We start from the raw sequence: 22,706 nt of genomic DNA on the forward strand, positions 1-22,706 counted from the left end.
CGTTCTTAGTCATTGGCAGGTTGTTCGCATATTATCATATCCAGTAAAATTAATCTTTTACAAAAACACTGCAGACACTTATTTCTAAAAACATTGAGCTTCCTTTAAATCAACCCTTCGTGTTAAATATTGAATGTTAAGGTTTTCCAAAAGTATTATAAAAAAAAAAAATATATTTCTTGCCACAATTTCGAGATATAGGAAGCCATCCCTTATTTATTGCTGTCTATTTCCAATAAGACTTGGAAACAAGAAGTGAGGTTCCTCAACTCTAATTCAAGTACAACTGCATACAGGAACGTAACACTGTATTATATCCTTATAGTATATCCGTTTAATTAATCAAATGTTCTATTTTTTCAATGCAGAAGTCAGTTCAATTATTGTCTGTGTGCTCAATGCGCAGTTTTTCTAGAGATAAATCAGATCAAGCCCAAACTGTGCTATGTAGTAGGGAGTTGTAGTTTCCAACAGGCCAATATTTTACATAGTTTAATGCAGAAAACTTGGTAATTAACTACAATGACCCATTCCACACCTACTTGTCAGGTTTGTGTGTTTATTTTACCCGCTATGCTATGTTAGTGTGGGGCAGACACGGAGGGAGAATGGCGATTGAGAGGGATAGATAGCAGTTGCTTCGGGAGGTATCTTTTCCTTAAAATACATGATCTAAGTGACTGATAGTTGGTATTCAACAGTCATAAAAGTATGCCTTATTTACTTTGATGAACTACAAAAATTTTGATTTTGTTAGACATCAGCTCTATACAGATGAGATGATGCTTGGAATGAAATAAAAGTCATCAAATAAAACAAATGCAATATACACAACTAAAATATTATTGTAAAGTAATGTGGAATTTTTTTAATATGCAGTAATGGGCAGCCATCAAGGGACATTTAGTATTTTATTCTGTGTTGTTACAGCATTCAACCAATAACGCATTTAACATTTAAAAATAATTATCAAACCCGAAAACTTGGATATTTTTTTTTTTTTTTAAACAATCAAACCAAACTCAATAAGTACTAATAGCTTATCAGCAGTACCTCTGACCCAAGAACCCACTGCTGATGTGGATACTTGTGTGCACCTGCTGGATGGACAATGAAATGGGAAGCCTGGTCTCTGACTTGAACTGATCAGGGTTTATGTCAATTCGGTTTTCAATTCAGGAAGTAAAATTTGCCCATAAACTTCTATGAGCATTTTTTTTTAACAAAATAACCATTTTAATTTAACATTGAATGGACCCAAAATGGGCAGGTGTAGAAAAGCAGGGGCAGGTAAGGCTGTTTGAAATACCAACTGGACCCTGTATGCCAGTTGCCTTGATATCCCGCTAGGATGTCACAAATAAGTACAACAATAAACACTTCACCCCTTCTCATGTGTGCCAGCAAATAGACATTATCCACATGTAACAAATAAAAAAAAACTACTATATGTATGTATATAATTGTATATTTTAAAAGCATGAAATAAATGTATCTACACGTATATTGGCTATATAGATTCTACTAATGTATCACGGATATAAGGAATGGATGAATAAAGAAAATAATTCAGATAATCCTGTGTGTAAGTCTGTTTGGCACAATGGAGCCAAAGGTTTCACACCACTGGTGCTGAGGTGCCCTGAACAGCAGCAGAGCGACACTAATATTGGTGCCTGTTGAGTTGCAATCACAGATTGCGTTGTAGATTGGGCCTACCTACCACACACGACATCGGCAATTCTTGTTATTCCTCTCATTAGGCCAGCCATTGAATGCTTATAATAAAGCTAGCTGTTGTCCGTCCACCTAGGCCCTAAAGAGGCACAAAGGAATCAACCAATCTAAACAGTCTTGTCCTACAGCACTCAGCAAAACAGTAGCACATAATTGTGCATGACTGCTCCGCCTCCGCCAAGATTGACCAATCCCCATCAATGCTGCATACAGACGTCCTTTTACATCCTCCTTTTGGCTTTTTGTTGCAATTTCTTTTTTTTAAATTTTGAGCAACAGTTTGATATAACCAGAAGTTATTTTAGTCTTGATGAGTCTTTCCTGACATACGTTTGCATTCATACTGGAAAAAAGAACAGGGATAATGTAATGTGCCAGTTGAATAGTCAGAGTAAAAAGCTCTGGTTTGAATGAATATATACAACCTATGACAAACTTCTTAATTCAGCATAAAAAAAGATCCTCACCAGGGCTAGCTGCCGTCCTATGTTCCCCATGGTTATCACACCAGCGAAGAAGATGCAAGGCAACCAGGAGCGAATGTACAGGAAATCTGGAGAGGTATACCTGAAACAAAACAATAGAACAACTATTAAAACATAGTACAATCCCAAAATGAGCATGAAAATCAACAGAAATATCTCCCGTCTCTTGAAAAACAAAAACATGAATTGCAATTTTGTCTCTAAAGAAAGATTATTCCATTTAAAATGCAGTGTATACCATGCTTTGATTGTAATGGAGGAAACAAAATGCTCCCAATGTTTAAGTAGGCCTACTCCCTCTGATCAATGTTCTTGAAGTTTAACACACACACACATTTAAAGCTTCAGGCATTCTAAAAAAAATAAAAATAAAAATGATTCGCTCTATGGATACAAAGAGCATTTAAACCTGTCCAACAATATTATGAATTTAACAGAAGACAATAGCTCAGCCAGGTGTAAGTTCATGTAATACAGCTATTAGATTTAGCTTACTTAAACATGAATAAGTTACAAGCTGCTACTACTAGACTTGGGATCATTTTCTTAACTCTTTAGACCTGTGAAATAAAACAGTAGCTAAATTGAATGGATGTCCTAGTCTGATTAAAATCATTGTGGGAAGTTAGCTAGAGTTAAATCAAAAGGCATTCAGCCATTGCATTGTAAACATTCATTTGGATAGCTAGCTAGTTACTTCTGTACAAAATGGTGTTTTTGCTGTTATCCAAAGAAACATCTGGGAATGTGTTTGTTGTTGAATTCTGTTTTCCTTCAAAATTGTTTCTCTGAGCTGGCGCGCAGTGGATGTTTAAGAGACAGACAAGGTTACATAACATCAGCTGCCACAGACCGCAGTATCCGTGCGGAATAGGGTCCGTGCAGAAACAAGTGCGATTAAAAAGAGAAATGGAGATCCGATTAACGGCGTCAAACTTTTTTACGGCATAAAAAATGTAACGCGTTATTAATTACAGTTAACAGCCATTATTATAATATATGTATGTCCTGTAAATTGTATTCTAAGGTATTGTAGTAGTACTCACTGAAAGACTCCGTTGTAGACCAGGAGCTGAGTGGACAGAGTGGCCAGCAGGGCAATGACCACCCCCAGGCCAAAACCAGAGCGAGATCGGTCAAACGTCCACCACAGGCCGATGGACAGGGCCGCCAGTGTCAGGGACAGCTGCACGTTGTTCGCAAAGTCCACTTTCTGAGAGGGCCTGGGTTAAGGACAGCTGAGCTTGTAGTAGGATAGTCCACACAGGAACTATGGTTTCTACTTAAGAGTAAGGCGCTTTCTTGTAAACAGAATATCACGTTTAAAACCCCACATTTTTAGCTTGGTAATCTTATTGTTTTACACATCCTTTGTGTTTATGCACTTTATTCATCCCCTTTATTGCTTCATTTGATTTTACTTCTTTAATTTGATTGTAAAGTGTGTTGCAATTATAAATACACTTAAAGTTTTATTTGAATGTGGAAGTGTCATGGGATACTTTTGCCCCATGGTTAACAGGTTTTTACACACATCTTGTATTATGGTATGCACATCAATTCAGTGAGTGTCAGACAGGCAGGTAGGCCTAGAGGATACAGCACTGGCATGGTTGATGCCTACGAACACGGCCACACAGCGCATCACACTGGACCACTCCCGCTTGAACTTGTGGGGCTCGCCGAGCCTACTGTCAATGCACGGATACAACAGACCGATCATTGCTGGGAGAGAGCGGTAGATGGAGAGAGCGGTAGATGGAGAGAGAGGAAGGCGATTGCAGGGTGAGATGGAGCAGAAATAGGGAGAGAATCAGAGATCAACAATCAACTTTATTGCTACAGCAGCAATCCGTGCCGTACATTCCTGTTAGTATTGTTGTGGAGAGAAAGGCTGCCATGCCAGCCCATCACATAGCATCAAAGCTATTCTGACGACAAAAGAAACAAAAAACACTTCAGGTTGGCCCCCTTTGAAAGTTATAGGTTCAATAATACACAAGAACTGTACAGACAAGTTAAAGTAACTATGTACAGTAAACATGAAGTGCTGCTCTGGTCTTGACTAGTCAATAAAACCCAATAGCTACAGCATGATGCAAACAGCCCAGTGTGCAGTAACAGCGGAAACCTCCAACTCCCCCAGGCTGAGCAGTGGAGCACGGGAGTCTCAGTCTCAGGGGGAAACGGGCCTGGGGCTGTTGTGCCCTTCCACTGGTCCACTAGGGAACAGCAGCTACATCTAATCTCTGTGCTGCAGACCCAGGGGACAACAATTTAATTATTATAGAAGTCAAGTCTGGCGGGCAAAAACCTGTGTGTGTGTGTGTGTGTGTGTGTGTGTGTGTGTGTGTGTGTGTGTTCGCCCTACCCGAGGCGGTTCCACAGCAGGGCGGCACCCACCAGGCTGATGAGAAGATGCTACTGATGACATCAGGGGGGAACAGAGTGACATTCCTCTGTACCTGCAGCAAGAGAAAACAATCAGGAGCTACTTTAGTACTCTCTGTCACCTTCTCCTTCAATGTTTTCTTGCTCAAGAGATGTATCATTAAAATAAAAACAAACATGGTCCACCTGCAGCAGATTGAGCACCAAAGCCAAGAACACTCCTATAGAGAACAGCATAAACCCGCGGATCCCCAGATTGGTGTTTCTGTTTGTGATCACCGCGATGTACGGTCCTCTGGAAGGAGTAGTCTGACCGGACCCGGGCGGCTGCTGGTCGCTGACCACTGTAGAGTCGGCCATGGCTGCCAGGGCCGGGGCAACCGTGGAAGCCAGGACAAGAGGAAAAAAAGGAAACGCTAACTTTATCCGCAAGTGATCGTACTGTCCACTGACATCACCAACACCCTGAAACACAAGAACATATTTATGTATTCAAGTATGGCTACATGATCCAACAACCAACCACAGACAGCCCAGAGGTGTGGACTGTAAAAACAGCGCAGATGCAAAGTTTGGTAACAGAATGACGGTTTGTGCTGTTTATACCATCATTCTGTCACCAAACGTTGCATCTGCACTGTTCAAATGTGTCTTTGTGAGAAAAATAATAATTACAAATTAAAAGTCGTCCTTGTGCATAGAGTTCTATGGTTAGTTGTCCCCCAATAAGAAATTAGGGAGGGCACTGTGCATCTGTCTCCATCCAGTCTTACGTTAGTCACACGCAATCTCATAGCACTGGCACGATGACGACGAAACTTGGGTGAATGATGCATCTTGCCATAGAGATCAGGCAATTACAAAATTACACTGATTGGCCAGATGGTGGCACTATAATACGTTTTAAAATGCTACTTTTGAAAGGTCATGCCCATCACCCTGATTGACCTAAGTCATGAAATTCAGTACATAAGTCCCTATCACAATGAACAAATTTGCCCCGGGGACCCCTGCATGACATACTTTCACCATTTTGAATTGAGAAAAAACACACTTAAAAACGCTACTCTTCTGGCACCGAATGACCAATCTGCACAAACCTTGATATGTTGTATCTAGGTACAAAGGTCTTAATGCAATTTTTTCTAGACAAGTACCTAAAACAGCTTCTATTAACCAATAAACATTCACATGGGGGTGTGGTCTGGCACATAAATGCATATAAAGCAGTGAAGGATATTCATATTGTAACACCCTTTGGTAGACTCAACATATGCAAGAACATTCTTATCGACCACCCGGTGACGCTCTAACGGACATGTTCATCTCTCTTGATCTGTTTGACTCAGAGCGCTGAAACGTGGCACACACGCTAAGGGATATGAGTGTATTTAATCCACTCGGTATCAGACACCACTGCCCCGATTTTGACTAAACTTGCTTAAATGATGCGTCTTGTCATAAAGAGCTGGTATTGACAAAATGACATTGATTGTCCCAAGGGTGCCTTCAGAAGTATTCACACCTCTTGACTTTTCCACATTTTGTTGTGTTACAGCCTGAATATAAAATGTATTAAATGGAAAATTGGTCACTGGCCTACATAATACCCCATTATGTCAAAGTGGAATTATGTTTTTAGAAATGTTTACAAACTCATTAAAAATGAAAAACGTACATGTCTTGAGTCCATAAGTAGCAACCCCTTTGTTATGACAAGCGTAAATAAGTTCAGGAGTAAAAATGTGCATAACAAGTCACAGAAGTTGCATGGACTCACTGTGTGCAATAAGTGTTCAGCATGATTTTTGAAAGACTACCATCTCTGTACCCCACACATACAGAAAATTGTAAGGCTCCGCAGTGGAGCAGTGAATTTCAAACACTTATTCAACCACAAAGACCAGGGAGATTTTCCAATGCCTCAGAAAGAAGGGCACCTGCTGGTAGATGGCCAAAAAAAGAAGAAAAAAGCTGACATTTAATTTCCCTTTGTGCATGGTGAAGTTATTAATTACACTGGATGGTGCATCAATACACCCAGTCACAACAAAGATACAGGTGTCCTTCCTAACTCGGTTGCCGAAGAGGAAGGCAACTGCTCAGGGATTTCACCACAAGGCCAATGGTGACTTTAAAACAGTTAGAGTTTAATGGCAGTGATAGGAGAAAACAGATGATGGATCAACACTGAGTACGTTTACATGTGCAGGAATAATTAAATATATAGTCATGTAAACTCCTTATCTTTAAATCGGCGTAAGGTCAAAATCAAAGTAAGCATATGCCGATTTAAACACCTGGATTCTGAGCAATCTTTCAAATTATTAGGACATGTAAACACCTTAAAAATCAGCATTCCAGCTGTGTATTTGATCTGCAAATGTGCCAGCATTGGTAGCGCAAACCTCCCTCTTTAGCGAGACTGAAGTGAGTTCGGAACAACTGAATGTATGCATCTTAGAAATAGTTTCGCATACAAACGTTATATGTCCGAACTCAGAATCAAATATACATTCCAAAAATAACATGGTCTCTGTGGTAGAACGTTTATTTTTTGGAGCGATTTTCTGCATTTATGAAAGCGCCATCAGGCAGCTGGATTACAGATGTGTTCATATAAAAACAGGATTATTAGGAAAATGATTCTTTGTGCAAAAATCTGACTATCCATAATAAATCACATTGTGCATACAAAAAATGTGGGAAAGAAATTAACTTTATGTCCTGAATACAAAAAGTTATGTTTGGGGCAAATCCAGAAACACATCACTGAGTACTACTCGTCATAATTTCAAGCATAGTGGTGGCTGCATCATGTTATGGATGTGCTTGTCATTGGCAAGAACTAGGGAGTTTTTTGTTGTTGATAAAAATAAACAGAATAGAGCTAAGCACAGGCAAAATCCTAGAGGAAACCCTGGTTCAGTCTGCTTTCCATCAGACACTGGGAGGCAAATTCACCTTTCAGCAGGACAATAACCTAAAACACAAGGCCAAATATACACTGGAGTTGCTTACCAAGACGACATTGAATGTTCCTGAGTGGCCTAGTTACAGTTTGGACTTAAACCGTCTTGAAAATCTCTGTCAAGACTTGAAAATGGCTGATTATCAATGATCAACAACCAACTTGACAGAGCTTGAAGATTTTTTAAAATAATGTGCAAATAATGTACAATCCAGGTGTGCAAAACTCTTAGAGGCTTACCCCAAAAGACTCAACTGTAATCACTGGCTAAGGTGATTCTAACATGCATTGGCTCAAAGGTGTGAATACGTATGTAAATTCGATATTTTTGGTTTTCATTTTCAATACATCTAAAACATGTTTTCATTTTGTCATTATGGGGTATTGTGTGTAGATTGGTGAAAGAAAAAAATTCAGGCTGTAACACAAAATGTGGAATAAGTGAAGAGGTATGAATACTTTTAGTCACACGTGATCTCAGACACCACTAGCCCGATTTTGACGAAACCTGGGTGAATTATGCATCTTGCCATAGAGATATGTAATAAAAAAAATTACACAGATTAATTGCTTTTTCAAATTATTTTTTAAATATATCATACAACCAGCTGTCATAAGACACAAAACTTACTTCCCATGCAGTCACAAGCTGCATTATTCCTGGGGGACAACATGTTTAATGTTGCCTTGTTTAAAATGTGTAAGTCATTGGTTTTTGTTTGACAAACATTTTAAAGTGAAGAATCTGAGTCTCAGCATCCCTCTAACTGTGGAATTTCCCCTGGCTAGCTAGTCAATTGAGCCCCACAGTGGAGGAGTCGTAATACCCGTAAAATCTAGCAGTCAAAACAGAGAAATGTTTCCAATCGTTTTTTCCACCATTCATTTTTAGAAACACTTAAAATAAAATAAGGCCTGTATTTCGTGTAGGTTTACCCTGGCGTGACGTTTTGATAACCATGTAAATCTCTCGGGAAAACGTGACTTTAAATCAACATATTTCCGCTTTATTTACTCTCAGATTTGAAAATGCTATTAGCGTCAAAGTAGACATCATGCAAGACTACAAATCCCTGTAAGCACCAGCATGTCATCTCTCACAGACAGCTTTGCTAACAAGTATTGTGTCAATTTAAAACTTGCACAAGACAGTTCACAGAAATGTCATTTTAAAAGAAACGTACCACATTTGGCTAACAGATAGTTAATCCAGAGATTCTTACCATTGCCTCAATTTGGCAGTCTCATCCAGATCATTATGGCATTTGTAGTTATGATAGCCACATTGGCAGCTAATTAGCATTTCATTTTTGGGGGGTAAATACACACAAATATATTGATAAAAGTCACCTTGTCCTAGAGATTTACAGGGTTATCAAAACTTCACGCCAGGGTAAACCTACATGGAACACAGCCCTTATTAAGTGTTAACATTTTTGGGGGGAGAAAATGTATGGTGGAAAAAATGACTGGAACCATTTCCCTGTTTGACCGCTAGGTTTTATGGGTATTATGACTCAATGTGGTAATCTATGTTAATGCCTTAACTAGAGTATTCATATTCTACAGTTAATTTCTTTATAGTCTCAAGAAGAGGAAAATCTAATTGCATTGGTCACATGCACAGAATACGACAGGTATAGACAGTAATTTGGCTTTACATACACCAAACCACACACACACTACATGGCCACTGGTATGTGTGGACACTCCTTCAAATTAGTGAATTCTTCTATTTCAGCCACACCAGTTGCTGACAGGTGTATAAAATTGAGCACACAGCCATGCAATCTCCATAGACAAACATCGGCAGCAGAATGGCCCGTACTGAAGAGCTCAGTGACTTAACGTGGCACCGTCATAGGATGCCACCTTTCCAACAAGTCAGTTCATACAATTTCAGCCCCGTTACAGCTGCCCTGGTCAACTAAGTGCTGTTATTGCCGAGAGCTTAAGCGTGTAGTGTGTAAAAAGTATCTGTCCTCGGGTGCAACACTCACTACTGAGTTCCAGCAAAATAACTGTTTGTCTGGAGCGTCATGAAACTTCCATGGTTGAGTAGCCGCACACAAGCATCGGCTGGAGTGGTGTAAAACTCGCTGCCATTGGGCTCTGGAGTAGTGGAAACGCGTTCTCTGGAGTGATTAATCATGCTTCACTATCTGGCAGTCCGACAGGTGAATCTGGGTTGACATCAACCCCATCGAGTACATGAAATGGGACGACGTCTGCGAGCCAGGCCTAATTGCCCAACATCAGTGCCCGACCTCACTAATTCTCGTGGCTGAATGAAAGCAAGTCCCAGTAGCAATGTTCCAACATCTAGTGGAAAGCCTTCCCAGAAGAGTGGAGGCTGATATAGTAGCAAAGGGGGACCAACTCCATATCAACGCTCATGATTTTGTATTGAGACGTTCGACGAGCAGGTGTCCACATACACTACATGGCCAAAAGTATGTTTAGCCTCAAATGATTGCACACGTTTGCCATATTGTTCGCTACTTTAAGACCTAGCTAGCTACCTACCTACATGCATGTATAAACGTTTCATCTACGAACTGAGAGCTGATAACAGTAACGTGTGTCAGTATTTGCAGAGCAACGTAACGTTAGTAACTTTGTTAGCTCGTTGTGATGACCGTAGCTATCTAACGTTAGCTACTATAATGCTAGAAGATAGCCAGCCAACTACTGTAGCTAGCTGGCATTATACTTTTCAAAACACAATGTTGGATACAAACAATTATTAGCTTACTATATCATGTAAGATTACATAAACGATTTTGATACTTTGTCATTTGTACATAGTTGACTGACGATAATCACATTTTGTTGATAAGCATAGCTAGCTGACTAGTTAGCTAGCCAGCAAGCTTCGTAAGTCAGCTGATGTGACTGATATCCACAAGCTATTTGCCTTTAATTAAATAAGAAATCTTACCTTCAACGTTTAACAAGTATATTTTCTAAAATTGTAAAGTACACATTCCACGTTATGTTTTTATGTAGTTAGCAGGAGTTTGAGACCTAGCTTCGAAATTAACCTTCTCGCTAACTTCCGAATAACCGGCTTGGCACTGGCTAGGTGCCAAACCAATCAGCTCCTAAAACCAGAGATACTTTCAAGGAGATGAGAAACTTAATTGAAATCATAATAACATCAACTGTGTGCGTTGCCCGTGCTTCATCAATGGGCCACACAATGCATTCTGGGCTATTCTGGCACAAGGAGAGCTGTTCTCTTCAAAGGTTGAATGGGAGTCAATTGGGTGCAAGCTCAAAACCCCAACAAAAAGTACAAGATTACAAATATTTTCCAAGATATGAGACAATTAACTTGTTCTCTGTAATATTTGATAGCTTTATAGAATTGTTTTATTACGTACCTTTGAGGAAAATAGTCAGATTTCCCTGACTTTGAGAAGGCACTGCGTGACGACATGCTTAGCAACCTGGTGACGTAAAATGACAATGTCAACGCGATTGGTCGACAGTTTGCTGGGTGGGGCGTTGAACGTTCCACCAGTCATTGCTCAATGAGATATCCATCTCCTTTCTCTAATATCTCTGCATGTGTACCATGACGTGTCCTCATGTACACGTTGACCAACCGACACGTTGTTCTTAAACAATGTTCAGCGCACAGGAGGTTGGTGGCACCTTAATTGGGGAGAACGGACTTGTGATCATGATTGGAGCGGAATAGGTGGAATCGTTCCATCTGCTCCGTTTCAGCCATTATTATGAGCTGTCCTCCCCTCAGCAGCCTTCAGTGGTTGAAGTACTTAAGTATTACTTTAAAGTATTTTTTACTTAATTAAGTAGTTGTTGGGGGTATCTGTACTTTACTTTTACTAAACTACATTCCTAAAGAAAATGTACTGACACCCAAAAGTACTCATTACATTTAGCAGGACAGAAAAATTGTCAAATTCACATGCTTATCAAGAGAACAACCCTGGTCATCGCTACTGCCTCTGATCTGCTTTGTTTGGAAATTATGTCTGAGTGTTGGCCCCTGGCTATTGATAAATAAAAACTAGACAATTATGCCGCTTGGTTTGCTTACCATAATGCATTTGAAATTATTTATACTTTTAATTTTATATATTTTAGCAATTACATTTACATTTGATACTTAAGTATATTTAAAACCAAATACTTTTAGAATTTTACTCAAGTAGTATTTTACTGGGTGACTAACTTTTACCCGAGTCATTTTCTATTAAGTAATCTTTACTTTTACTCAAATATGACAATTGGGTACTTTTTTCACCACTGAAAATGTTCATAATCAAGCGGGAATGTGTAAATTCATCTTCTTCTTTGGTATTATGGCAAACAAATATTATAGGTGCATGTATTATCTGTGTATCAGCTTATTATTCTGTAGTATGAATTCAGTACAATTTGTGAGAAAAAACAAACATATTTGAACTCTTCTGCAGTAAAATCTCGTACACCCAATATCTTCTCTGTAGATACCACCACAACATCTATCCTCTGTGATTTACAATCCATTCCATGCGGTACAATTGACAACCATGGCCATGAACGCCAAAAAACAACCCTACTGAAGCACATGTTATTCCTATCACTCTCTATTGGCCTCTGCCTCTGCCTCTTAAATTAAGAGGATCCCTCTCCCTGGACCCATCCTCTTCTACTACTCTCTTCAGTGCCTCAGCATATGACACCTTCTGTACTACTCCTATCCTGGGAACCTCAACCTGCTTTTCTCTCACCTGACACCTCTGATCTCCAGCACCATGGGTACCCCTACAGTTAACACACACACACACAACTTTTTCCACGATACTACACAATCCTTTGTCTCATGTCCTCCTGCACACTTCTCACATCTCGGAACCTCCCTCCTACACACTGCTAGCACATGACCATAAGCTTGCCACCTAAAACACCTTAATGGATTCAGGACAAAAAGCTCGCACAGGATAACTGACACATCCTAACTTGACTTGATCTGGTAAAGACTGCATCAAAACCCAGTAGTACAGACAGTGTCTTCTCTGTTTGCCATGCTCTCCACCACGTTTGTGTCGCACGAAACAGCAGACGTCACAGACCTCGGAAATCTTCAATTTCAGTTGATCCTCCTCAACACTTAATGCAACTCCAGTTATCACTCCTTTCAATGGAACCCTGCTCTAGAGAGGAAAGCAAGTCACAGTTCTTGTCCCCAGTTGCGTGGTGTGGTAAGCACGCTTCCTCTGGTTGGCAGAAACACAAAAAATCACCAAGATCCACTTAGTTTCACTTTCATCGACCCAACATTTCCCAACCTCTTCTCCACCCAACATGACACCACATATGGATCTGCCAGAAGGCAAGGATCCATTCTCTCCAAAAATCTCACTCCCACTGGGCCAGAATCATCTTTGTCATCACCAGGACGAGGCTCAAACTTTGCGGTCTTTACCACACCTGCCACCGTAGTTAATTCATCCTCACTTTCGTCACATTAATTTTCCTTCTGTAGCTGTTCCTAAGTTCTGTGTGATCCACCTCTCCATATTCACTGAAAGCATGTTTCACTTTTTTCCTGTCCGCCATATTCTCCATTATCAGATATTCCAGAAGGCTTGTGCATTCCCACATTCCATTTTTACTTATAATATGTTCCACTTTTCTTCTTTTTTTCCTGTCCACCATCTTATCCACACCTCATAAGGTGGAAATGACCAGTTGTGAAGTCGTAAATACCAGTTACATGCACATGCTTTGAACTTGTTGAGAAACGCCGATTGGCTAATGGACAACAAGCTCCGTCGTCAACCATAAACTAAAAGTACAGCTATCATGTTTGTTATTAAATTACAGTGTTCAAAAACCATATTAATATAATGCTTTAAAAAACATTTAACTGCCGAAAATGCTGTTATCGAGGTCATTTCCTGAGTAGGTGACGTCAGAGGTCAGCATGTGATGCTAGTGGGAACTAGTAAACTCATAAATGTCCAACTTGTGATTAACTACAACCAGTTAGCAAGTCAAACATTTCCCAGTTTCCTAGTTCTGACTAGCGCGTGAATGCGGCATTAGAGAAATTGGAGCTCAAGGATGATAAACGAGTTTCCCACTAGTAGCTCATTACCAGTTGGAGTGGTGTTCAAGTGGATTTTTCCCAGTCTTATCTGGTAAATACCACCTTCCCACTTCGTTTTGAATACAGGGAAAGTCCAAACTCTGCCCAGGTAGGATAAAAGCAAAGCCTGTCTTTGATATATCACATTATAAAATACACAAAAGTGGTTTAAATTAAAATACATACAGTACCAGTCAAAAGTGTGGACACACCTACCCATTCAAGGATATTTCTTTATATTTTACTATAATAGTTCAGCTATGAAAACTATGAAATAACACATATGGAATCATGTAGTAACCAAAAAAGTGTTTAAGATTTTAGATTTCTTAGATTTTAGAGAAAAATATATATTTCAGATTCTTCAAAGTAGCCACCCATTGCCTTGATGACAGCTTTGCACACTCTTGGCATTCTCTCAATCAGCTTCACGAAGAATGCTTTACCAACAGTCTTGAAGGAGTTCCCACATATGCTGAGCACTTGTTGGCTGCTTTTCCTTCACTCTGCCATCCAACTCATCCCAAACCATCTTAATTGGGTTGAGGTCAGGTGATTGTGGAGGCCAAGTCATCTGATGCAGCACTACATCACTCTCCTTTGTGAAATAGCCGTTACACAGCATGGAGGTGTGTTTTGGATCATTTTCCTGTAAAAAGATAAAAATTACAGTCCCACTAAGCGCAAACCAGATGAGATGGCGTATCACTGCAGAATGCTGGGGTAGCCATTCTGGTTAAGAGTTCCAGCAAAGCACCCCCACACCATCACCCCTCCTCATGGAGGGAACCACACATGCAGAGATCATCCGTTCACCTACTCTGTGTCTGACAAATACACAGCGGTTGGAACCAAAAATCTCTAATTTAGACTCATCAGACCAAAGGACAGATTTCCACCGGTCTAATGTCCATTACTCTTGTTTCTTGGTCCAAGCAAGTCTCTTTTTCTTATTGGTGTCCTTAAGTTGTGGTTTCTTTGCAGCAATTCGACCATGAAGGCCTGATTCATGCAGTCTCCTCTGAACAGTTGATGTTGAGATGTGTCTGTTACTTGAACTCTATGAAGCATTTATATTGGCTGCAATCTGAGGTGCAGTTAACTCTAATGAACTTATCCTCTGTAGTGGAGGAATCTCTTGGTTTTCCTTTCCTGTGGCGATCCTCATGAGAGCCAATTTCATCATAGCACTTGATGAAACTTTCAAAGTTCTCAACATTTTCCTAATTGTGTCACGATCGTCAATGGGAGAGAGAGAGGACCAAGGCGCAGCGTGTGGAAAATACATCTTCTCTTTATTAGAAGAAGGACAACGAAACAAAAACAACAAACAGACGAACGTGAAGCTATCAAAGACTAAGTGCAAACATGCAACATAGACACAGACAATTACCCACAAAACCCTAATGCCTATGACTGCCTTAAATATGGCTCTCAATCAGAGACAATGAACCACAGCTGCCTCTAATTGAGAACCAATCTAGGCAGCCATAGACATAACTAGACAACTACACTAGACACTACAAAAACACATACATTCCCCATGTCACACCCTGACCTAACTAAAAAACATAAAGAAAACAAAGAATACTAAGGGCCAAAGGGAGTGGAGCAGTGACCAGCCGCCCCCCAAAGGTGCGGACTCCGACCGCACAAACTGACATAGAAAGGGGAGGGTCCGGGGTGGGCCCATCATGGCGGCGGCTCGGTGCGGACGTGCCCCCATCCACCATTGTCAATACCGCTTTGGTAGCCTCCTCCAAATGGCCACCCTCCAAATTAACCCCACTGGATTAGGGGCAGCACGGACTGAGGGCAACACGGAATGAGGGCAGCTCCGGTGGACGGCAGCTAGGACTGAGGGACGGCAGCTCCGGACTGAGGGACGGCAGCTCCGGACTGAGGGACGGCAGCTCCGGACTGGCTGGCTGCTGGCTGGCGCTGACGGCTCTGGCTGGGTCATGTGGCTGACGGTCTGGCTGGTCATGGCTGGCTGACGGCTCTGGCTGGTCATGGCTGGCTGACGGCTCTGGCTGGTCATGGCTGGCTGACGGCTCTGGCTGGTCATGGCTGGCTGGACGGCTCTGGCTGGTCATGGCTGGCTGACGGCTCTGGCTGGTCATGGCTGACGGACGCTCTGGCTGGTCATGGCTGACGGACGGCTTCTGGCTGATGCCTGTCTGGCGGAAGGCTCGGGGCTGATCCTGTCTGCGGGAGGCTCGGGCTGATCCTGTCTGGCGGAAGGCTCGGCTGATCCTGTCTGGCGGAAGGCTCTGGCTGATCCTGTCTGGCGGAAGGCTCTGGCTGATCCTGTCTGGCGGAAGGCTTTGGCTGCTTCCTGTCTGGCGGAAGGCTCTGGCGGCTCCTGTCTGGCGGAAGGCTCTGGCGGCTCCTGTCTGGCGGACGCTCTAGCGGCTCCTGTCTGGCGGACGGCTCTGAAGCTATGGCAGACGGGCGGCTTTGCAGGCTCATGGCAGACGGGCGGCTTTGAAGGCTCAGTCCAGACGGGCAGTTTCATGCGGCGGGCTTGGAGACGGGACAGTTCAGACGGCGTGGGCAGACGGCAGACTCTGGCCGGCTGAGACGCCCTATAGGCCTGGTGCGTGGTGCCGGAACTGGAGGTAGAGCCGTCGGTCCTGGTCATACCGCTACGAGGCTAGGTATGGAGAGCAGCAACAGGGCACACTGGACTCTCAAGGCTACTATAGGTGGTGCGTGGTACGGCACTGGTGGTACGGGCTGAGGGCACGCACATCAGGCGAGTACGGGAGAAGGAACAGTGCGTACAGGACTCTGAGACGACACAGGAGGCTTGATGCGTGGTGCCGGAACTGGAGCCACTGGACTGGAAGACACGCACCACAGGGAGAGTGCGGTGAGGAGGAAACGGGCTCTGGAGACGCACTGGAAGCCTGGTGCGTGGTGTAGGCACTGGTGGTACTGGGCTGGGGCGGGGAGGTGGCGCCGGAAATACCGGACCGTGCAGGCGTACTGGCTCCCTTGAGCACTGAGCCTGCAACCTTACCTGGTTGTATGCTCCCCGTGGCCCGACCAGTGCGGGGAGGTGGAATAACCCGCACCGGGCTATGTAGGCGAACCGGGGACACCAGCGTAAGGCTGGTGCATTTAAGCCGGCCCGAGGAGATGCACTTGGTGGCCAGATGCGTTGGGCCGGCTTCATGACATCCGGCTCAACGCTCAATCTAGCCTGCCGATAAGTGGAGCTGGAATGTACCGAACCGGGCTATCATGCCGGTACAGGAGAACACCATGCGCTCTATCTGCGTAACACGTGTCTGCCCGTACTCTCGCTTTCCACGGTAAGTACAGGGAGTTGGCGCAGGTCTTCCTACCTGACTTCGCCACACTACCTCTTTAGCCCCCCCCCCCCCACCAAGGAAATTTTTGGGTTGTCTCGCGGGGCTTTCCAGCCTTCTTCTGCTCGTCTCGCTCCTCATATCGCCGCTCTCTGCTTTCGCTGCCTCCAGCTCAGCTTTGGGGGGAGTATATTCTCCTGGTTGAGCCCAAGGTCCTTACGAATTAACATAATGTCGGGCAATTCGATCCTCCCATGTCCCAGAAAATCCGTGTAGTGGCGTCCTGTTTGCAGCTGACACCGAGCCGCTACTTTTGTCTGATTCGTTGTGGGTAATGTCTGTCTCAGCATCGTCAATTAGGAGCAGAGACGAGGGACCAAGGCGCAGGCGTGTGGAATACGTTCTTATGCTTTATTAACATGAAGAAAAACGAAGAAACAACAAACAGACGATCTGTGAGAGCTTATCAATGACTAGTGCAGAACATGCAACATAAGACAGCAGAAGCATAGAGTTTATCCCAAAAACCCAATGCTACTGACTGCCTTAAATATGGCTCTCAATCAGAGACAATGAACCACAGCTGCCTCTAATTGAGAACCAATCTAGGCAGCCATAGACATAACTAGACAACTACACTAGACACTACAAAAACACATACATTCCCCATGTCACACCCTGACCTAACTAAAAAACATAAAGAAAACAAAGAATACTAAGGCCAGGGCGTGACAAATTGACTGACCTTCATGTCTTAAAGTAATGATGGACTTCTCTTTGCTTATTTGAGCTGTTCTTGCCATAATATGGACTTGGTCTTCTACCAAATAGGGCAATCTTCTGTATACTACCGCTACCTTATCACAACATAACTGATTGGCTCCAACGCATTAAGAAGGAAATAAATTCCACATATTAACTTTTAACAAGGCACGCCGGTTAATTGAAATGCATTCCAGGTGACTACCTCATGAAGCTGGTTGAGAGAATGCCAAGAGTGTGCAAAGCTGTCATCAAGGCAAAGGGTTGCTACTTTGAAGAATCTCAAATGTAAAATATATTTTTTTTTGTTGAAAACTTTTTTGGTGTTAAACACATTTAGAAAATAGCAAAAATAAAGAAAAACCGTGGAATGAGTAGGTGTGTCCGAACACAACAAAAGTTCCAACCACCGTGTGGTGGTGCTTTGCTGGTGACACTGTCTGTGATTTATTTAGAATTCAAGTCACACTTACCCAGCATGGCTACCACAGCATTCTGCAGCGTTACGCCATCCCATCTGGTTTGCGCTTAGTGTGACTATCATTTGTTTTTCATCAAGACAATGACCCAAAACACACCTCCAGGCTGTGTAAAGGCTATTTGACCAAGGAGGGTGATGGAGTGCTGCATCAGTTGACCTGGGCCCCACAATCACCCGACCTCAACCCAATTGAGATGGTTTGGGATGAGTTGGACCGCAGAGTGAAGGAAAAGCAGCCAACAAGTGCTCAGTATATGTGGGAGCTCCTTCAAGACTGTTGGAAAAGCATTCCTCATGAAGCTGGTTGAGAGAATGCCAAGAGTGTGCAAAACTGTCATCAAGGCAATGGATGGCTACATTGAAGAATCTAACATCTAAAATATATTTTGATTTGTTTAACACTTTTATTGTTACTACATGATTCCTATGTATTATTTAATAGTTTTGATGTCTTCACTATTATTCTACAACGTAGAAAATAGTCAAAATAAAGAAGAAGTAGGTGGGTCCAAACTTTTGACTGGTACTGTCATTCAATTTATATATCATAGCAGTGTTGATTAAATAATGTATTTAATATAGATCACATCTGACTTGTCATTAGGGACTATTTACATGGTTGGTCTATCCATTGCATAAAATCCATTGCATGAAATCCAGAGTTGTACTATTAAACATAACAATAAATCATAATAAACTGAGTGAGTGAGGATGGTCTGTGAGACTTTGAGAAGGCATCATGTGAGGTGTATAATCCTTTAAACCCCAGCATGAGCACTAAGCCATGAATACTGAATACCAAATTCAAGTGTAAATGTGAATGGGGATTAACTATGATCCACTCCACACTGTGACTGCCTCACCTCCATAGCATAAGCCTATTAGATCACGTGCTGGAGCAAATCGAATGTGTTGAGTGAACAGTGATAAGAAACTTGAGAGGAGATGTCGTGCAGCCATCGTGAATGAAAGATGACAGGGGAAAGAAGGGGATCATGTTACTGATTGAGTATGCAGTGAGGAGCAGGACAGGGATATTTGTCTGTTATACTTTTGGGGGACACAACAGCCTTTTGACTTATTTGACACAGAGATAGTTGAAAGGATATTTCAATTTTTTCTCACACAGTAGGAAAAGCTGTCACTAAACTACTTTCCAGCACACCAGTGTAAACACTTTCAACATCCACAGTATATTTTTCCACTGGATGGCTAGGACGTAAAATCACATAGAGTAGAAGAAGAGCACATGTGGTTAATTCATTTAGAACTGTTATCATCTTGGGTTTTCTGGATTCAACTGGGTGACTCTACAAGTCCCATCCACTTCAGCAGTACCAACAATCGCCAGGGAGATATCCTTAACCCTAATAATCAGAGTTATAGAGGGAGCCTGCTAGGTACAGGCAGGATGCAGAGGGGTTTCAATTAGTTGTCCATGGCTATTTGGAGGCTCCGTGATGCTGAGAGAAAATGGCTGGGGACCCAATTCATCATCCTGACTGGCTTAATGTTAAGGACATTTTCATTACCAGTCCCGTGTGTCCCAGTCAGACACAACCATGGTATAAATGTGACTGATGGGGAAGGTGCAGGGTGGGGTCGGCTGTCGCCTCTCTTTAAAGTCACCCCCTATTGGCCCGTTACAGATCTCAGCTCAGACATAATAGGCCCCCTGACCTTTCTGTTGTCTCTAATTAACCCCTAACCCCCTCCCTCCCTGACTCGCCCACCAATCCCTAGACAGGGATAATAGATGCGTTTTGCAGTGCCACCATAACTCTCAGCCTCTCAGAGGTGTTATTTAATACTGAAAACCACTGAGGGCAACAAAGTAAAATGGCTGAGTATATGTGTTTCACTGGGGCTGCCTGACCAATAAATACATGTAACATATTTTATGCCGTTGCGTGTGGGGGACGATGGTGGTTGTCTTCAATAATTTGAAACATAATATTACTAAAGTTGTTGTCTATGTGCCATAGAGAATTGAGAATATTATCAAACATAAACTAAATTAATGAAACGCCTTATTTGAAATTCCACCTATGCACATCTGTGCCAAGAAAAGTCTGTGTTTTTGAAAACATGTTTGCATGTTCCAGCATGTCCCCAGGTCCCCAGGGCTCACAGAGTGGATCAGGAATAATCCATAAGGGCTCGACATATTGTCTCTCTCTGTGCCTGACTGACATTCTGTGAGTCTCCATGAACATCTGTACTGTGTTGTGTTCAGAAGACAAGCCAGGAATGAATAGAGAAACGTGCAAGTACCTCCCTCAGAAGGTTTATTGACATTTACAGCAACAATGAAATACCAACCATCACATTTGTGGTATTGCCTAATGAACCAGAGTAATAATGGAATGTAAAATTCTCCAAAGTTGCATGATTAGACATTCCGTGAGGTTTTTAAGAAGCAAGGTATGCAGGGACACAGGGACACACAGTGCCTTCTATCATTCTAAATAAATGAGAAAGAAACACAGGATGGGAAAGAATATATACTGAAACTTTAGAAACAGAGGGTAGTTATTTGTGGTTCCAAGTCTACTAATTCATCATTGTCGAGGAAAATTATTGCGACTATAGGCAAAATGCTAATGTCATTTAGCTGGCAACACAGAAGCACCAACACCAGCATGTGTGTGGCATCTTGAATGATAATGACAAAGCATTCCGTATCCCTTGTGAGCAAGTCTGTGGAACGCTGATTACAGATTGGCCAGTGTGTCCTCACCCCTATCAGGACCAGGATTCTAATGCTAATCACTGTTGGCTCCCATTGAAATATAATGTTTTCCATGTAGCTTTAAAGCACGGAAATAAAATGGAATACACCAGTTACACTATTGTACAGAGCTCTGTGTGTTTTGTCATTTTTATCCCTACTGCATTTTGTATCACTTACTCACTGCCAATTTTAACCAATTGCACCATCTACTGGCCCCATAATAGAACTAGCCTGTTTTTGTGATGAACCAGTCACTGGCCAGACCTTTCAAGTTGAACGTATATGCTCAGATTCTAACAGGAGGAAAGTTAAGAGAATATATGAGGAGTGCTATATGATGATGTTTATTCACGTCTATAGTATATTTACCAGTCATCATACAGGTATCATCAGTTCACTCTCAATTTGAAATGCCCTACATGGGATTCATCATCAATTACAAACTGTGAGACATTCCATAAATATCAGACAGCAGACACTTTATTTTCCTTCAGGAGAAACATGTCGGAGCCGAGCCCAGTGATGCTCAGCCCAGTGATGCTCAGCTGCACATCTAATATAGGTTAATTGAAAGGAGGGAGATTCAGTGCATCTGTTCTCATTGGCTGGCTGTGTGCAGCTCCTCTGTAGCACAAAATGTCTGTATTAATCAGCAGCCATCTCTTAAACAGCGGCCATGGCTATCAGTGAGGTGAGTCCATTGCTATTCAGGACCGAACAGATGATAAATCATTTGTACATAATTAGTGCTCAGCAAGGTTACAACTGACACAGATTTTCATCTTAATTAGGTGGGAGATTTGTTCCATTAATTTAATTTGGTGCGCATGAGCGGGTTAGTGCCTAACTAAGTTAATCTTACACCTGTCAGTGTGGGCGAAAAGAGGGCCTTGGATGACGGGTAAACAAAAATTCTTCTTCTATGAACTGGCTTGTTTCATATGTATGCTACCATTGTGAATGTCGTCTGTTTTCAGTACTGTTTCACAGTAAGCCATAATAGTCTAATCACCCTAAGAAAAACATGTAGCCTATTTTGTTATTCTGTTATAAGTAACTTGCGACATGGCTCCAATTTATAAGAAAAACCTTTGGCCCAAAACCCTGTTTTGAGATGGCTGCAGTCCGTACACCTCTTGTCAGGTGATGTACTGTTGTAAGCGTCTTATGTTTGAGTGAGAGACACTGCCTGTAATGGTCTCAGCCGGGTGGGCATGGGTAAGTCCAAGGACTTGGTTTCTTTTCATTGTTGAGGAGGCAGGGGAGTAGAGTGTATGAAGCTGTAGTAATTACCTGACAGAAGCAGTTCGAGAGAGAGAGAGAGAGAGAGAGAGAGAGAGAGAGAGAAGAGAGACCGAGAGAAGAGAGAGAGAGAGAGAGAGAAGAGAAGAGGAGAGAGAGAGAAGAGAAGAAGAGAGAGAGAATGACTGATTTAGAACTGTGGGTCTCTAATGAATCCTCCACCTGGGCGCTTAACCTGACAACTGTACCTGAACTGATGCATAGACCATTATGGAGCCTCCACTTTAATAGAGTGTCCTCATGTGAAATACAGAGATGTCGGTCAAAGGACTCACACCTATTTGAAGGTGTAACCCGCTCTGTAATGGTTCTTTTAGACAATGGTGAATCTATTCTTTGTAACAAAAAGCATACTTGAGACAGAGGCAAATGGGAATTCGAACACAGGTTTTTAAATGTTAGTTTTGTAGTGTTCTCTTT

The 22,706-nt window shown here is 42.2% G+C and overlaps 1 protein-coding gene across 6 annotated transcripts in view; it reads right to left on the bottom strand.

The window, feature by feature from the left end:
• Nucleotides 1-11,034, bottom strand: part of LOC111959560 (insulin-induced gene 2 protein) — a 61,728-nt gene extending 50,694 nt beyond the window's left edge. For 2 of the 6 annotated variants that reach the window (XR_002876688.2, XM_023981196.2), the window contains exons 1-6: nucleotides 10,526-10,767; nucleotides 4,800-5,078; nucleotides 4,594-4,687; nucleotides 3,823-3,947; nucleotides 3,269-3,435; nucleotides 2,205-2,304 (exon numbers count right to left, since the gene is read on the bottom strand). Coding sequence is in view for 5 of the 6 variants with exons in the window: in XM_023981196.2 (XP_023836964.1) it covers nucleotides 2,205-2,304; nucleotides 3,269-3,435; nucleotides 3,823-3,947; nucleotides 4,594-4,687; nucleotides 4,800-4,973 (660 nt within the window). In the remaining variant the exon portion in view is untranslated. Of the gene's footprint in view, nucleotides 1-840; nucleotides 2,081-2,204; nucleotides 2,305-3,268; nucleotides 3,436-3,822; nucleotides 3,948-4,593; nucleotides 4,688-4,799; nucleotides 5,079-10,525; nucleotides 10,768-10,970 lie in introns of those variants that run through there. The other 4 variants (XM_023981199.2, XM_023981200.2, XM_023981198.2 and 1 more) reach the window with 4 other exon arrangements.
• Between the last annotated feature and the right edge of the window lie 11,672 nt (nucleotides 11,035-22,706).

Source organism: Salvelinus sp. IW2-2015, linkage group LG36 (genome assembly GCF_002910315.2).
Source record: "Salvelinus sp. IW2-2015 linkage group LG36, ASM291031v2, whole genome shotgun sequence".
Lineage (NCBI taxonomy): Eukaryota > Metazoa > Chordata > Actinopteri > Salmoniformes > Salmonidae > Salvelinus > Salvelinus sp. IW2-2015.